Source organism: Nematostella vectensis, chromosome 3, assembly GCF_932526225.1.
Source record: "Nematostella vectensis chromosome 3, jaNemVect1.1, whole genome shotgun sequence".
Classification (NCBI taxonomy): Eukaryota; Metazoa; Cnidaria; class Anthozoa; order Actiniaria; family Edwardsiidae; genus Nematostella; species Nematostella vectensis.
This window is the reverse complement of record NC_064036.1, coordinates 13,197,359-13,209,699: the sequence shown is the minus strand read 5'-3', so window position 1 is coordinate 13,209,699 and position 12,341 is coordinate 13,197,359. Positions and strand designations below refer to the sequence as shown.

General features: G+C 40.1%; 2 protein-coding genes across 4 annotated transcripts in view; one reads left to right on the top strand and one right to left on the bottom strand.

Moving 5' to 3' along the window:
* Window positions 1–2,174: 2,174 nt before the first annotated feature.
* LOC5518664 (deoxyuridine 5'-triphosphate nucleotidohydrolase) lies at window positions 2,175–4,117 on the top strand. Its single transcript, XM_048724601.1, has 3 exons — window positions 2,175–2,536; window positions 3,361–3,544; window positions 3,763–4,117. Exons 1-3 carry the CDS (start codon window positions 2,286–2,288, stop codon window positions 3,814–3,816), a joined length of 489 nt encoding a protein of 162 aa, XP_048580558.1. The 5' UTR covers window positions 2,175–2,285; the 3' UTR covers window positions 3,817–4,117.
* A 426-nt stretch (window positions 4,118–4,543) lies between these two features.
* LOC5518663 overlaps window positions 4,544–12,341 on the bottom strand; it is a 35,144-nt gene continuing 27,346 nt past the window's right edge. For all 3 annotated transcript variants that reach the window (XM_001638541.3, XM_048724599.1, XM_048724600.1), the window contains exons 26-34: window positions 11,140–11,387; window positions 9,962–9,979; window positions 9,656–9,787; window positions 7,001–7,148; window positions 6,627–6,710; window positions 6,370–6,426; window positions 6,123–6,194; window positions 5,705–5,734; window positions 4,544–5,633 (exon numbers count right to left, since the gene is read on the bottom strand). In XM_001638541.3, the coding sequence (XP_001638591.3) occupies window positions 5,571–5,633; window positions 5,705–5,734; window positions 6,123–6,194; window positions 6,370–6,426; window positions 6,627–6,710; window positions 7,001–7,148; window positions 9,656–9,787; window positions 9,962–9,979; window positions 11,140–11,387 (852 nt within the window). In that variant the 3' untranslated portion in view covers window positions 4,544–5,570. The remainder of the gene's footprint in view (window positions 5,634–5,704; window positions 5,735–6,122; window positions 6,195–6,369; window positions 6,427–6,626; window positions 6,711–7,000; window positions 7,149–9,655; window positions 9,788–9,961; window positions 9,980–11,139; window positions 11,388–12,341) is intronic.

Sequence of the window (12,341 nt, the reverse complement as noted above, 5' to 3'; positions counted from 1 at the left end):
CTTTTAGAATTTGCTTCCCAAGTGAATTTGTTCTTCTCCATTGCATTTAATTCATATGGCACCTGAAATGTATAACTATATCATTATATTTTTGGAATGCTGTTTCATTCATTATTTGTTTCTTTGCAAGGGCAAAGCTGGTCAGAATGTAGCTTTGATACAAGTTCTATACTCCTATAAAGGGAAAAGGTTTTTATTAGATCAAAGTACTTAAATTATATAAAGATAACGACAAACTTGTGCTTTTTCAATAATAAATTTGTAAAGAAAACAGTTTTATATCAATCCTAAAGGTAATAGGGAAGGGAAAAATACTAGGAAAGTGCTCAGTCAAGTTATTATTGCATTATTGTTATAAATGTTTTAGAACAGAGTAACATTTTGTTTAAATAAAGTCACATTTTTCCATTTCTCCGCTCCCAATTGACTTTTTGTTTATTTGTATATTTATTCCTCTCTGCCCCCAACAAAGATCGCAATGAACATGGTTTGGTTTAAAATTAGAAACTTTCAGTAATTTAGGATTTGCCTCCATTGCATTTATTTTTGAGTAGCCTGTATGGGTGGATCCAAAGTTTCTAAAAAAGGCCAAAGGGTGGGTGCACCAATATGTAATGCATGTCAGGTATATTTGTGGAGTTTAATTTCAACACATTCTTCTGAATAATCAGTTGCAGTACGTGAAAACTACAGTATGGCATCTAATTCTTTGGAATACTGTTACATCCTTGATATAGTCTTCACAAGGTCAAAGCTTGTTAGAATGCTATTTTGATAAAAAAACAAAATATAGATAGTGGAGTTAAATAAGAGGGAAAATAAGAATTGGCCATTAGACTCCTGAAAATAATTCTCGCCAACTAAGACACCTAAACTTTGACAGCCTTTTTCACACCAAGGTTTCGTATTTGTTAACTTTCATACTGCATATTTAATATTATTAAATGAGTGCTTGCTTGATACATTTGGAGGGGCCAATGCAACAGACCCATACCAAGGATTTTTCTTGGGGGGGGGGGGGGGGGGTGAGAAATAAAACAAGTGGACCTTATATTTCCGGCGAGGGAGGGGGAGTTCTCTGATAAAAATCTGACCGCGCCTTTGCAGTATCTCCAGGGGAGGTTTAATGTCGGATCTGGCTACATACCAGAGTGAGTTTTGTCTACAAATAATAGCACATCTATTGAGAACCGAAAGTGTTCCTTTGGCCGTTGTGTGTGTGTGGGGGGGGGGGGGGGGGGGGGAACCCCTCCTAGGTACGGGCCTGTACAATTCATAATGACATGGCAGTAAAAAATGACTTTTTTAATCTACTTAAGAAAAACATTATTATTATTATTATTATTATTATTATTATTATTATTATTATTATTATTATTATTATTATTATTATTATTATTATTATTATTACCATTACCATTACCATTACCATTACTATTACTATTACTATTAGCGGAGCCAGCGGAGCGGAGCTCCATAGGTATAGAAATATGGTAAGCTATGCGACTTGGTTTTGTGGTCATCGCGCGGTTACCCTGTGGTGTCACAAATCAGCCAGCCAGCCAGTAATCCAGCCGCGCAACTCTCAGGCCCCTCTTGGTCTTACGCTTTTATGTGTTTTTAGTTCAAAGTTCGTATGTTCACAGAAAAAAAGGCAGTATTTAATGAGAAAATATGCGGATTCAAATGGACTGAATTCTTTTAGGAACCGTTTTGTCTGAAGTACGAGATAGCAAAATCTACCCTAGTATTCGTGAATCCCGCCCGTCGCAACAGCTAAAAAGAGGACTATAGAGGAGGACTATGGAAGATCTACACTACCATTATAGCGGAGCCAAGCGCGCGTAGCTCCATAGGCATAGAAATATGGTATAGGTATGCGACTTATAGGTATGCGATTATTATTATTATTATTATTATTATTATTATTATTATTATTATTATTATTATTATTATTATTATTATTATTATTATTATTATTATTATTATTATTATTATTATTATTATTATTATTATTATTATTATTATTATTATTATTATTATTATTATTATTATTATTATTATTATTATTATTATTAGTGGCTTCCTCATTTTTACGACAATTTTTTTCTCGGCGAGGGTTTAGCTGTCACTGGCTACCTGTTGCATGTAGATACCAGTCCCCTTGGAAGAGAATAAAAAAGCGCGCGAAAGTTATTATATTAGAGAAAGAGAAATATCAATCTACTTGAGGTCCCAACTTGCAACGATTCGATAATCTAGCCGTGAAAAAAACATCGCACACCATGGGACAAGCTCTCTCCAATGTTCTAGCAGCTGTTGGCTGGTATTCCTACGAAGAAAGAGCGGAAACTGTGCTGTATTTCAAGAAACTTACGAAACTTGGTTTGCCTCCGACTCGTGGGTCTAGCCACGCTGCCGGCTATGATCTGTACAGTGCGTATGACGTCTCAATCCCCGCTCAAGGAAAAGCTCTCGTGAAGACAGACATTGCTGTAGCTATTCCCGATGGCTGCTATGGTCGTGTTGCTCCAAGGTCAGACGATATTTGCTTATAACACCAATCACGGATAGCGTTTTTTTTTTATGTGATGGAATGTGTCTGCCAAAGCAAGTTCGAACGGGATTCTATCTAGAATTTTTTTCTATTTAAGTAGTTATGCATTTGGGAATCTAGAAATACTTTAGGGGCTCATTAGGCAAATATGAAAGAAAAGGTTGATCATTATAATTTGCAACTTGTTCAGCGGGCAATTCCATCCCCGGATGTTTTATTATGATTATTATGATTATTTTTTTTTTTTGGGGGGTGGGGGGGAGCCCCAATAAAGAATGAAAAGAACCACATTTCTATACACAAAAAGCTGTCAGGATAGAAACTTAAATGAATGACCAATTAATTTGATACAACAAAGAATAGATGGGGCATAGATAACTGAACATTTTACCACGTGACTATTTTACACTTATTGGCTGCATGTCATCAACAACTGAATAGAAATGTGTTGCAAAATATTCTATTCTTCTGCTTTGTATTTGTTGAGCCATCTTTCTATTGTTGGTCAAAATTTTGTCCCCCCCCCCCCACAAAAAAGACAAAGTTATCTATTCCACATAATACAGAGGATAACAATGCGAGCATCACAAAAGATATTTTAAACCCTGTCGTCTTTTGGAGGGTATACAGAGGATAAAAATTCAGGCCCCAAACGATATTTTAGACCCTGTTGTCTTTTTTTAGGGGGTGGGTGATACAGAGGATAAAAATGCCAGCCCCCAAAAAATATATTTTAAGGGTGTCTTAGGGGGTGGTTAATGCAGGATAAGAATTATAATAACACTGCCATCTTTGTATTTCAGATCCAGCCTGGCTTGGAAGCACCAGATTGATGTTGGAGCTGGAGTGATTGACAGAGATTACCGTGGTAACGTGGGGGTTGTACTATTCAACCTTGGTTCCAGTGCCTATGAAGTGAAGCAGGGAGATCGTATCGCCCAGCTGATCGTGGAAAGGATACAGACTCCTTCAATTGTTGAGGTCGAGGTAAGGAACTTTTAATTTCAATTTCTTTCTGGAAGTTGAGTGCAGACATCCAGCAGTCTGCTGCTGATCAATTTGGTAATGCTGGGTTTTTAAAATGCTGTACCTTTAAATCAAAGGGATTGTGCAAACTTGGTCTTTTTCCCATGTGCAGTATTCTCAACTATCTTTGGGATAGGGTGGGATAGAAGTAAGAAATAACTAGGGACTTTATTCTTCAGGATCTTGATAGTACAGAAAGAGGAGCTGGAGGCTACGGCTCAACCGGGAAGTGAGATGTACAAACTATAACATATTTACTTGGGTAAACCCTGGTGAGTGCAGCTACAAGAGCAAATTAGAAAGCTGCAATACACCCCCTTGCAAGATAAACAAGTTGAAAAAAGGCCGAGTTTAAAGCTGACATAAAGTAATGTAAGCTGTTTTTATAAGGAGGAAAATAGCTCTGTGAAATATCAGCAAGCATTGCAGCTCGTCGATTGTAAGCTCCCACAGATAAAAGTTGCATTTGACATCAATGATCTTTTTGTAAAATATGTACAGTCAGTAAAGAAGTAAAGGTTATTTTCCTTATGATTGAGTTTCTTCTAATCTGTAGTATCCTAAGTAATATCAATTCACCAAGTGCATACCATCCTCGGACCTAGATAACGCTTGTGAACTTATTCAACAGGCTTTGTTCATTTGATTTCGAGGTGGTTTTGCACAAATGTGAGTGAATGAAAAAAGTGGGCTTTTCCCCCAAAACAGGTGTTTCTGTCTTCTGATGTGGCCGATTTTGTGAAGAAGCCCAATGTCTTATGTGTCCAGACTTATTTTTAGCTGGTAAAACTCACCTCGTTTCCCATGTCCTAATGACTATAAGTAATGCAAACATGCCATGACATACCTAGCCAAAACTAGGCACACAAAACAGCGCTCTAGTATAATAGAATTTTCTAGCCCATGAAGCAATGGTGCACCTGAATATGCCTTTGTAAGTAAAGTAACAAGTTCTGTAGCTTATCCACAAATAATAGCTTTATTATACACATTTATTGTATAATACCACTTTTAATAATGGTGTAAATATTCATTTTATGATTTTGTACAAATATTCCATATAAAAGAATGTAATTAATTTAAACATATACATCCAAGTTTCCTCAATTATATTCTGTGCAGCTTCCACCATGACAAATAATTTTTTTAATTGAATAAATACCCAGTTTTTTTTCCACTGGTGATATATCTAACTTAAATCTGAGCTGAGCTTTCTCCACAGGCCTTTAGGTGTTAGGAAATCCAAAACAAACAAAAAAAACATGAGGCATGAGCACCATAGCAAGCAAGGGAGATTGTGCTCCACCATATATATTTTTTCGTTCAAGATTAATGAAAGAGCATTGTCTGAGGAGGTGGCTTATTTGTGATGCCAATACTACACACAAGGAGTGATAGTGTGCTCAGTGTTTTGTGCAATGAGTCTAGGAATCTTCTAGTATGAATGAGAAAATCTTATCAATGGGTTCACACTTTCTGGTGCAGCTATAAAATTGCTTCAGTACTGTGCATTCCGACTTTAAGTACAGTGAAGTAGCAGACCTCAAAATATTGGGGGGCACACTGAAGTACATTCAAATAATACTGGTTTTAGCTAGCCTTTGTGTAATAAAAAAACAGTGACAAAGTGATACTTGGAAAAATTCAGGAAAACAAATTCCATTTCTTGCCAGACTCCTAGCAATAAGGTGATATATAAATATCTGTGATTATTTGAATGCGTAAATACATATGGTGCATATTGTGGCGTTTTACGGTTTGACCATTTTAAAAACACCCTTTACAAGTCCTATTGATGACCTTGTGATGACATGCTTTGAAATAAGTTCAGGAATCTGTGCCACACATTGGCTGACAGATAGCCTGTATAGCCCAAGTTGCCCAACAGTTTTGTTTGAGTAGGCTTTGTTAGGCCTGGCTTGGCCTTTAAGGGGCTTCTCAATGGCCTAGTACCTTGGCCTAGTAACTTGGGTTTGACCTCGTGACATCACATAACAGCACACACAGAACTTTTAGCTGAGTTTTGCTTCTGTAATGTTTTGTTCTGCCTCTGGAAGATATAAGATGCAATTTCTTTAAAACCAGGTAGAGGAAATAAAGGCATATTTTTCTCTAAGTTACCTTTTCCTTTGCTTGCTGTCGTATTTGTTCCTGTAAGAAAGGAAATCATGTAAGATGAGTTTCTAGGGATGGATGAAGGCCGTACAGTCCATGAAATATTCAGTTTTCTCAGGGTGGCATTTACTGCACTGGCATTATACCTGTGGCATACGAGCGAGCTTTTTCTTCATATAACTATCTGGTACAAACCTGCTGCATAGGGACAAGCCTTTCTTTCATATAGCTTCATCACTGATATAACTATATATAACTAAATATCATATAACTATCTGGCATCATACCTGCTGCAAACGAGCGAGCTGTTTCTTCATATAGCTGTGTCACTGATATAACTACATCATATCATACCTGCTGCAAACGAGCAAGCTGTTCCTTCATTACTGATATATCTATATTATTTAACTGTCTTGCAACATACCTGCTGCATACGAGCGAGCTGTTCCTGTAGGGATATCACCACGTTGTAGTTGTCTTGAAGTTTTCCACATTGCTGCAGCAAATGATAAGAGCATCAGGCTTACAAGTACACGAAACAGTAACCTCTAAGCATATCAGTTATCAGTTCTACTTTTGTAAATTTAAGTGATGTATAATTGCCGTAAGAGTAAGTCTGTATTTTTCTGAACCCACCTTCGTACAACTTGTCAGCACATAATTTGTGTTACCTTAAGTAATTCAGATTTCAAATTCTGCACTTCTTCCTCAAGCTTTTGTTCTCGCTCCTGAAAAACAAGATAGAGGTGTTATTGAAATAGTGCTCTGCCAGACAAAACATGATACATAAGATGGTCATTGCCGTCTACAAAGCCTATTAAAACGCCAATGCAAATGGGGAAAAAAGGGACGCAAATCCACCACAACATCGACAATAATACTTACATGGGGAAAGTGGAGTGTGACAATGTTGAAATAAGTACAGTACCTTGGATTCTTGTTCCTGCTGGACTTTCCACTGCTCCATGCGTTTTCTTTCTTCTTCACGGAACTCTTCCAGTCGTCTTTCGCTCTAAAACATCAAAGTATAATGTATATGAACCATAACACAATGTTTTGAACAATCATTTTTTCAAAACAATGACATTTTTATCATCATTATCAACACAATCACAATCACCAATTGTAGAACAGAACCCCAGGGCCATAGCACGAGAAGTTATATCTGTAGTCCCCATCTTCACCACATCGCGGGTTGCAGATGCCTCTGCCACATCTCCGCCCAGGTACCTATCACACAACTCTGCCTCCACCCCCATCCCCAAACATTCACACACACCTCTTGCACCACAGGGTACCCACCTCCTCCTTCTCCTGCTTCAGCCGCTCCATCTGCTGTTTGAGCGCCTGCTGCGCGAGGTTCGCCTCTTTTTGCAGCTCCGTCACCACCTGTTCATGGCGGGAGCTCATCATGCGCTCCACCTTGCGGTCATCACCTGGACGGGACGGCCTACGGACAAAGGGAACATGTCGAAGGCTTATAGACACTGGGAATGAAATCTTAGATTATTATAAGCTTTTGTGGTTATTAACCGGATGGGAAGGCCTACGGAAACAGGGAATTAAATCTTAGATTATTATAGGCTATTGCGGTCATTGGCCGGAGGGGAAGGCCTAAGGAAAGAGGGAATTAAATCATAGATTATTATAAGCTATTGTTAAAGCTGCATTGTCACCACTTCACTTCCAGAGGTCCGACGGAAACCTCAACCGTTAAAGACAAAAGAGTCTATTAGAATCCGAGATATTTAACATGCCATCCGCGCTAAATTACCAATCACATCCTCGAAGAAACTTGCAATATACACACTGCTTTTAATATTTTGAAATATTTGTCGCGTTTTCCGTTAAAAATCATCGGAGATTGTAACGTTTTGTAAGCCAGTAAGAATGAGACACCAATGAAGTCTACATATAACACATGAAACAATTCGATTTTTCAGAAAACATCACTCATATTTTGCAGCTATCTGAGCCTCGGCATGTTCTTAGAATTAGTTAAAATAAATCTCAGGCTTGACGTTCTTATAAAAAAGGGTTCTTATAAAAACAAGAGTATGCGGTATCGTATCGTCTCTAGCCCTCTAAAGGTTACAACATGTTTGAACAGTAGGATTTTACTCAAAAGAGGTGACAAAGAAGGCAAATAAGTCGGGAGCACGTGCAATCGTGAAAAGATTGCTACGACGTGATTGGTCCTCACTAGGGTGCAAGCGTAACGCACGTAATTTTCCAATTTTCACTGGAACGCAAGAGTAAGCGCAAGAGAACGCAACTGCTTTATTTTCCCTTTTTTGCGCTTTTATTTGGTCGATATCCACTTGTTTCGCACTTGCTCTTGCGCCCTAGGAGTAAGTGAGAACCAACCTTTGGACTAACATATACACAATAGGACCTATGTAGAGTAAGGGAAATCGAAAATGGTTCGGCTACATCAGGAGTTCGAGTAATAGAGGATAAAACATAGGTTAGAGTAACCTATGTTTTTTCGGGACTAACGGTATCGAGAAATTTGAGCGCCTATTGCTTCATATTTCTTAATCGAGCTCTTTCTTCTTATCTCCGAGGCAGTTAGAAATGTTCTTATTATTTTGTAATCATTATTCCTGATTCCTTAACTATTTACGACAATAAATACCCATTAACCGCTCAGTAATAACGCTGTTTAATGGATTCTCGCACGGCGTCAGCTTCACGAAAACGAGCAACTGACAATGGTTTTGACAAAAATTTCACGCATTCCAAAATTTGCAGAAACACCACCCAGCACAAACAAAACAAAAATTCAATAATACGCCGATCACTATTATCTCATCATACACAACCATAGCATTTCCGTACATTAAAATCACAGGTGCAAGACCCGTGAAATCCACGCAAACACAAAAGGATAAGAACTTTTCGTTTCCATCAATACAGATTAAAAAAGAGCACAGTTTTTAGATGAAATTTACAACAACAAACGGTAATTCAGTCTGTTACTACACAATAACTATCTACCTATATCAAACTGATCTGTTATTGTTTCAACCCGCACACCAGGTTTACTCAGTTCAAACCAAATAAAAGCAACTGTGCATTCTCCATTCATGCATTTTATTTTTTAACCGAAAAAACACTTACCTTTCCACAAATCACACCAAACAGCGCACAGTTTGTCACAAATGAACATTAGAACAAACGATCTAGACACACTCACGCTTCGCATTGCAATGTAAGCCAAGATTCACCGCTTTGAGCCATGATAACGTCACGAGGATTTACGCAAATACATTTAATACTCACGCGGATTAAAATAAAGACTATTCCTAGACGTGAAAGCCTCGGAGAAACGATTCAAGAGATTTAATGGAAAGTTTCGTGGGTCGATGTTTTTATCCAGTACCGACATTTGCGTCGACATGTTATGTCGCCAGATAATGTTTTTCCATAACACGATTATGTTGACTTCCTCTAAATTGCGCGGAAGCAAATTCGCAACCTTTAGGGGAGAGTATGCTAACGTAGATGGGCAACACTTATCAACCTCGCCCCCAGGGTATCCTGGGTAACGTAAATATGGCTTCTTTAGTTCTTCTTAGCTAGACGCAAACTCGCCCCCAGGTTCTCCTGGGTAATTTTCAATATGGCTTCTTCGGTTCTTCTTAGCTAGACGCAATATTGAAAATTATCCACAAGATCCTGGGGACGAGGCTGATCACACGTCAACATGGCGCCGTATTATACCACAGGCAGCCCAAATACAAAACAAATTCGAAAACGGCCACCAGGACTATATACGTTCTACTGTAGCCTATGGAATCATATGTACATTTGAAAACGTGTTTGGCCGAGGAATAACATAATTTTTGTTCTCGTATCGCGAGTTCGGTGGCTGCATGTGACGTCGTAGCAGGATACGCGGCCACGGTAATGAAAACCAGTGCCAGGTCAGCGGTTTAGCGCTACAGCACTCACCCTGGTCTAGTCCGGCCTCCCACGTGACTGAACCTCGCTCGGCCCACAGGGCGTCTCGGATCATGTGGCCTCTCTGCGCGCGCAGCTAACGAAGTCTTGCTTGACCGTGATGCTAGCGGGGACGCTGGTGGCCTAAGTTATGAACACGTAATTATACATATATAACACCCGGAAGACTTAAAACAGAACAGAGGCTTTGTTTGTGATAGAGGACAGGTGACGGGGGGGGGGGGGGGGGGGGGGGGGGGGTAGGGGGAGCAACCATAATGAGGGGCTGGGTTCTAATGTTGTTCTTTGCGAACTTACCCAACTCGCTTCTTGACTCTATGATGGGGAAATAAAACAGAAACAGCAAGTTAGTTATCAGATTCATAAACAAAAAAGGACGAAAATGGGTTAGTTAGCCTTATTCCCTTACTTCTATGCGAAATTGACACTGTAACGAAAGACTCTGTAAGATCTAAGCAAATAAAATATGCACTGTGCACTTCACTGTGAAATTCGACCAATCTTCCGATAAAAAGAGCTCCGTGCTATTGCTAAAATAATCAATGGATATTAATATTTTCATAAGAGATAAGATATTTCAGTATTCAAAATACGGTGACGTTGATTGAGGTGAAGATGGAAGAAGACCTACTCTAGCATGGAGGGTTTGTCTAAGCTAAACTGATATAAGATAAAATAAGACCTACTCTAGCGTTGAGGATTTGGCTAAGCCAACTGATATAAGATAAAATAAGACCTTCTCTAGCGTGGAGGGTTTGGCTAAGCCAACTGATATAAGATAAAATAAGACCTTCTCTAGCGTGGAGGGTTTGGCTAAGCCAACTGATATAAGATAAAATAAGACCTTCTCTAGCGTGGAGGGTTTGGCTAAGCCAACTGATATAAGATAAAATAAGACCTTCTCTAGCGTGGAGGGTTTGGCTAAGCCAACTGATATAAGATAAAATAAGACCTTCTCTAGCGTGGAGGGTTTGGCTAAGCCAACTGATATAAGATAAAATAAGACCTTCTCTAGCGTGGAGGGTTTGGCTAAGCCAACTGATATAAGATAAAATAAGACCTTCTCTAGCGTTGAGGGTTTGGCTAAGCCAACTGATATAAGATAAAATAAGACCTACTCTAGCGTTGAGGGTTTGGCTAAGCCAACTGATATAAGATAAAATAAGACCACTCTAGCGTTGAGGGTTTAACTGATATAAGATAAAATAAGACCTTCTCTAGCGTGGAGGGTTTGGCTAAGCCAACTGATATAAGATAAAATAAGACCTACTCTAGCGTTGAGGGTTTGGCTAAGCCAACTGATATAAGATAAAATAAGACCACTCTAGCGTTGAGGGTTTAACTGATATAAGATAAAATAAGACCTATCTAGAGTGGAGGGTTTTGCTAAGCCAACTGATATAAGATAAAATAAGACCTTCTCTAGCGTGGAGGGTTTGGCTAAGCCAATTGCTATAAGATAAAATAAGACCTACTCTAGCGTGGAGGGTTTGGCGGAGCCTCTGTCGGAGCCCTCGCTGGAGCTATTCAGTTTCTCGACCAGCGTGACCTCACACCCGCTATCAGGCGACACAAGGCCTTTCTCAAGGTGACTCTCGGACGCCGACCGCTGGTGTCCCGAGGCCGGGCTGCTTGCGGGACGCGGGAAGACCCGCGAGATACTCAGGTCGCCCTTCTTGGCGTCTTTGGACGAGAAGTCCTGGGACGAGACGCTGGCAAGGGCCTGAGGAGAGTGAGGGATAGCTGAGTAAGGAATCGTGAGAGTGTAAAGATCCACGGAAACAGCGCCAACATGATTGATATTCAGTGTGTGAAGACCCGTACAAACAGCGCTAGCATGATGTTCAGTATGTGAAGACCCGTACAAACAGCGCTAGCATGATGTTCAGTGTGTGAAGACCCGTGAAAACAGCGCCAGCATGATGTTCAGTGTGTGAAGACCCGTGAAAACAGCGCCAACATGATATTCAGTGTGTGAAGACCCGTAAAACAGCGCCAGCATGATGTTTAGTGTGTGAAGACCCGTGAAAACAGCGCCAACATGATGTTCAGTGTGGGAAGACCCGTGAAAACAGCGCCAGCATGATGTTCAGTGTGTAGAGACCCGTGAAAACAGCGCCAACATGATGTTCAGTGTGTGAAGACCCGTACAAACAGCGCCAGCATGATGTTCAGTGTTTGAAGACCCGTGAAAACAGCGCCAACATGATGTTCAGTGTGTGAAGACCCGTACAAACAGCGCCAGCATAATGTTCAGTGTGTGAAGACCCGTGAAAACAGCGCCAACATGATGTTCAGTGTGTGAAGACCCGTGAAAACAGCGCCAATATGATGTTCAGTGTGGGAAGACCCGTACAAACAGCGCCAGCATGATGTTCAGTGTGTGAAGACCCGTGAAAACAGCGCCAACATGATGTTCAGTGTGTGAAGACCCGTGAAAACAGCGCCAACATGATATTCAGTGTGTGAAGACCCGTGAAAACAGCGCCAACATGATGTTCAGTGTGTGAAGACCCGTGAAAACAGCGCCAGCATGATGTTCAGGGTGTGAAGACCCGTGAAAACAGCGCCAACATGATGTTGAGTGTGTGAAGACCCGTACAAACAGCGCCAGCATGATTGATATTCAGTGTGTGAAGACCCGTACAAACAGCGCCAACATGATGTTCAGTGTGCG

Excerpts from the sequence above, each read along its gene's own strand:
- LOC5518664 (XM_048724601.1), top strand. The coding sequence starts at position 2,286 with ATGGGACAAGCTCTCTCCAATGTTCTAGCAGCTGTTGGCTGGTATTCC. Across the intron at positions 2,537-3,360 it reads TATGGTCGTGTTGCTCCAAG|ATCCAGCCTGGCTTGGAAGC; the intron begins GTCAGACGATAT and ends TTTGTATTTCAG. Across the intron at positions 3,545-3,762 it reads CTTCAATTGTTGAGGTCGAG|GATCTTGATAGTACAGAAAG; the intron begins GTAAGGAACTTT and ends TTTATTCTTCAG.